This window comes from Melampsora larici-populina (genome assembly GCF_000204055.1).
Source record: "Melampsora larici-populina 98AG31 unplaced genomic scaffold MELLAscaffold_83, whole genome shotgun sequence".
Lineage (NCBI taxonomy): Eukaryota > Fungi > Basidiomycota > Pucciniomycetes > Pucciniales > Melampsoraceae > Melampsora > Melampsora laricis-populina.
In genome coordinates this window covers 89,051-94,099 of record NW_006768847.1, presented here as the reverse complement: position 1 = coordinate 94,099, position 5,049 = coordinate 89,051, and the positions used below count along the sequence as shown (strand labels likewise).

Genomic DNA, 5,049 nt, shown 5'->3' with positions numbered 1-5,049 from the left:
TAAAGGCTAATCGTCTATGGGAATTCAGTATTGCGACGCAAAAAACTGTGGATGGTCCTTCTGGTAAAGATTGGCGTGGTGGTCGAGTGCTTCTGCCAACATTATTCTTCCCGGCACAGGTGCTGCCAAGGCTGTAGGCAAAGTCATCCCTGACCTCAATGGAAAGGTATGTCGGTTTCCAGGTAACAGCTCGACGGTATGCTGATCGAGACCTTGTTGAACAGCTCACTGGAATGGCTTTCCGAGTTCCTACTGCCGATGTATCGGTCGTCGACTTGACTGTCCGTCTTGAGAAAGGTGCCACCTATGATGAAATCAAGGCCACCATCAAGGCTGCTTCTGAAGGCTCCCTCAAAGGTATCCTTGGCTACACCGACGAGGACTTGGTCTCGACTGACTTCATCGGAGACAGTCACTCGAGCATTTTCGATGCCAAGGCTGGTATAAGTCTAAACAACAACTTCGTCAAATTGGTCAGTTGGTATGACAATGAATGGGGTTACTCCCGACGAGTAGTTGATTTGGTGGTTGAGATGGCTAAGCGAGAGTGAGTAGATCTTTTCAACTTGATCACTTGTAGCGTTGAGAAATCACTTCCAGCTTTACTGATCTCCGCCCATATGTAGTGCTTAGTGCTAAAGCCAAATTATAGAAAATTGGATGCTGAAGAAACTCACAGAATCTATATTCCTCTTTGACTGGACTAAAATGAACCTTACTGGCTTGAGATCTACTTAGTTCCGTGACCATGTAAAGCGCTCTCCTCAGATCATAGATGACTTGTCATTCTTACAAGTATTGTCATGACCGTCCGATCAGAAATGTATGTAACGCCTGTTTTCATTCTCAGGTGGAGAGGCATGGTGCCTTGAATTAAAGCTGGATCAACTCGCCTGGCAAGTCAGTTTCATCTTGAGCCGGAGTCATTTGTCTCACTGTTCAGCTGTGAGATGATGCAGCCAACAGGAAGGTCGTTTGGACGACGGCTTGTTGATCGAATGGAATTTCAAAGCCATGGCTGATTCAATCTTGTTCATGTTCACTTGGAACAACTTGGTGTGCAATTTGCCTCAAAGGGGCCTGGCCAGAACTCGATTGTCTTTTAACAGCAGACTGCAGAAATATGGTGGATTTGTATTATGTATTGACATTTGCCTCCTGCTACCATATTGAGAGTAAAAGGAGATTAACGGAATCCGAGAGCCTCACGGGGGTGGAGAGCGGTGAGCTTGCTACGCATGTAACGCAGTGACAGGTGTCCAGTACAATTTCCCTCTTAAGAGCATCCACTATGTTGAGGGTGTTTTATCGTAAATTTTGCGGTCCTGATTGCAAAATTTAATCATGCGTGTTGTAGCTAAGTTGTTAACCGCATGAAATCCACTATGGGATGATGTAACGTAGGATTTAACTACGATAATCTGTTCTTAGAACACTATACACGCTATGGCAAAGTCGAGACTCGAATTAAAGTATCTTACCACACCTCACCCAGCCTATGCTGATGACTACCTTGGTGACCAGAAAGAACCAAATTGATGCCTTCAGGTTTTGACAATCAGCAAAGAGCTTTCTCACCTCTTGTTTGATCTTGGTGACATCGATCGCGCGAGATGACTTCTTTTGAACAAAGATGCTTTTTTTAGCAAATCCGGAGTAAACAGCTACTATCAACAAGCTGAGGGTTCGAGGGAAGAGGGAAGGTTTTGAGTGAAGGTGGTGAGTGCAGAGCTGGATGGGAGATAGATCATTGGATGGCTGTTGACCGTTTGGATGCGCCAAAAGTTTACGATAAATCAAGTCGTAGGCTTTCGTAGATTTGAACAAGCGGACTGCAAGACTTGACGCGGTTGTACGGACCGCATGTCTAAAACAGGTCCATAGTGGACCTGTCTGGATTTTAGCGTTACGGTAACACTAAATCGTGTCGTTAACGCACCCATAGTGGATGCTCTAACAAAGTCCCTCGCGCTGAGAGTGTTCGAAGCTCCGACCAGCTCGGTAGCCTGTGTTGTAGACTCACGTGACTTACACGACTGCGGCACAGACATCACGTGCTGCAGTCAACAAAACCCAGCTCCGCTGAGCTCCGAGATTCCACATCATTGTGGAAATTCTATCTATTTCTTTATGCTTACAGTTGTTCTCATTCACTATAGGTTATGAGCCCGCGCTCTACGATCTTCACGAATCGACGACCTGAATGCAGACAAGGAGTCGTGATTATTCGAAGAATCCACAATCTCCGCCAAAGAGAAAGCGAAAACAGAAGAAGCAAATCTCTGACCCGGAGTCTACCCCACAATCATCATCATCCCACAATCTTATATTAAACTACAATTTATCCACCTTACCTCCGCTACCTGATTCGCCAGCACATTCCTCCCCTGAGGCATTATGCCCTGTATCACCGCATACACCGGATGCTCCAATCTCCCCACTTGTTCCACGTACCCCGGAATTTCTAGTTCTATCCATCTTATTCAAACCTGAGTCTGAATTTCCTGACCTTTCAACTTTACCACCTCTTCCCGATTCTCCTACGTTCCCTGATTCTCCTACGTCCGACAAGCCTTCTACGTCCGAATTGGAGATTCATACTGAATTATCCCGATTAACACTATGAGATACGATTCCTGTATCAAACTATACGCTTACTAGACCAATTGCTGAATACCCTACGCTATCTATTGAACCTTTCTACTCCTCTTGCAAAACGTACAACCCGTCTCCTGTAATTTTTCCTAATTGTTACTTTTATACGATGTCGACTAAGCAAAAAACCTCAAACGAGCAATCGAACACGCCAGTTTTTACTCTTACCGCCGCAGATATCACCAAAGCAAAAGAGAACTTAGGTGATGAGACTCAATACAAACACTTACTGGAAAACGGATCGAACTTCATCGAATGGAAGAAGAACACCACCAGAGCTCTGAAGGCCTTGATAGGCATCAAAAACTACTGGGATAACCCCTTACCGGTCTCGAACTACATCGAACGTAAACGAGATGGTCTTGCGATGAGTGTCATCAACAAGACAATTCATCAGACTCTTAAGGTCGTTACGGATGATGCCAATACCGCGAACAACGCCATGGACTCTCTTCAGAATCACTTTAGAAAGGGAGGCCGTACTGCACAATTTTCTCTATTTGACAAGCTTATTCATCTGCGTCTCAATCTGAATGAATCGGAAATGATCACTCATATGTCAAACATTGACGCAATCATCTCGGAAATTGAGTCAACTGGATTCACTTGGACATCGGATTCAGTAAAAGGTTTATTCTATCAAATTCACATGCCTGCAGAAATGACAAAGGAAATCAACAAAGAGCTGGATAATAAGTATGATAAGAAATCACCTAATTTTAAACTTAAAGATGTGAAGGCTGCAATCCAAATCTACTTAGCCCGAGAGAAGACAGCTTCTGAAACTATCACAATCAGTAATTTGAGTACTCAAGTTGAAACTATGTCTGTCAACGCTTAACCTTGTCAATATACTCCCGCTAGACAATTTACTCCTAATCGTCAATATACGCCTGCACAATCTACTCAATCGACAGTCTCCAGCCAGTGATTCATGCCTTATTGGAAACCTCAGAAAATCAATCCTATGAGATGGAAGCAAGGACCAGAGCCTTGGACAAAGCACGACAAAGAACGACAACAATCGCAAGACTCCCCTATGTCAACGCCCGCATCTGCTGTCGGAGGAGTGAAGGCTGAGATTATACAATGCTTCTTTTGCCGTAACTTCGGACACACCTACAGCTTAGGAGGGTGTGTGGCATATGATGGCAACAGTGATTGGCTTCGTGCTCATTGGCGTGATTGGCGTAAACTCAAAAACGGAAAATTTTACAGCCTCAATGCATTATTTCCTCACAAGTACTCTCTTCCTGTAAACCAAGCTCACAGACCTAATCAACCGAATGCGAGCACGGTTGAAATATCCAACAAATCAACTCACTTTGTCAAGGCGTCAGCTCTTAACTGGAGCTCTGATGGTTTTGGTGTAGCTGGCGAGGAGGATGAAGTCCCGACGGAGTACCTTTTCGATGGTGGTGCTACAGATGCTGTAAGCAACGATAGAAATATCCTGTTGAATTATCAGCCTCTGTCCAGCCCCATTCCTATCAGAACTGCTACTAATGATTCGAATGCGGTTATAGTAGGAAAAGGTCAAATCGAAATTCAGTCCAAAGATGGCAGTTTCGCACTCATCAGCAATGTTTATTACTGCCCAAAGGCAACGACAACTATTATTTCACCTGGTGCTTTGTTGGCAAGTGGAGCAAAAATCTCTATGGAAAAGAATCATGACTATAACATCAAATTAAAAAATGGAAAGACCATATATGCAGTACATAAAAACAGAAGATGGTTCATAAAAGCACGGAAAAGAAATCAAACATCTTGTACTATTTTCTCCAAACCCTCTCATCATGTGTGCGCCTTGAAATCAAGTAATCAGTTATCCAAGCTTTGGCATGCACGTTTAGGCCACGTATCAATGAAAAGAATTAAAAAATTATTCAAGAATTCTGCTGAGTATGGACTCCCTGAACTTAAACATTCAGATGTGACATGTGAGGACTGTCTTAAGTGTGAGAGCTACAGAAGAAGAACCCTGGGTAGCACTAACCGTGAGCCGCGAGTGCTTGAGGTACTGGTAACTGATGTGGCTGGTCCTTTCACTCCGTGTTTGACTGGGGAGCAATTAATGGTAACCTTCAGAGATGTTGCGTCTACGTATTTGGAAATTTGTATCATCAAACATAAGTCTGAAGTCCATCAACGCCTGATTCACGTCATCAAGAAGTGGGAGAGGGAGACTGGCCTCAAGATCAAAACTGTCCAATCAGACCAAGGAGGTGAGTACATCAGCTCAAGCCTCGACAAATGGTTGAAGGAGGCTGGGATTACGCACGAATTCTCAAATCCATACAAACCTGAACAAAACGGGAATGCCGAACGATTGAACAGAACACTTGGGGAGATGGCGAGAACCTTATTGGCATCAAGCAAACTCTCCAATAA

At 44.1% G+C, this 5,049-nt stretch overlaps 2 protein-coding genes across 2 annotated transcripts in view; both read left to right on the top strand.

Moving 5' to 3' along the window:
• MELLADRAFT_76055 (uncharacterized protein) overlaps window positions 1–847 on the top strand; it is a gene marked incomplete at both ends in the record, with an annotated part of 1,920 nt that extends 1,073 nt beyond the window's left edge. The window contains 4 exons of the mRNA XM_007418038.1: window positions 29–63; window positions 88–166; window positions 225–547; window positions 634–847. Of these exons, the coding sequence (XP_007418100.1) occupies window positions 29–63; window positions 88–166; window positions 225–547; window positions 634–652 (456 nt within the window). The remainder of the gene's footprint in view (window positions 1–28; window positions 64–87; window positions 167–224; window positions 548–633) is intronic.
• Window positions 848–2,764: 1,917 nt separating this feature from the next.
• On the top strand, window positions 2,765–3,735 carry MELLADRAFT_113384 (uncharacterized protein; the record flags this gene model as incomplete). The annotated part of the gene is made up of 2 exons (XM_007418055.1): window positions 2,765–3,480; window positions 3,573–3,735. 2 exons carry the CDS (start codon window positions 2,765–2,767, stop codon window positions 3,733–3,735), a joined length of 879 nt encoding a protein of 292 aa, XP_007418117.1.
• Window positions 3,736–5,049: the final 1,314 nt, after the last annotated feature.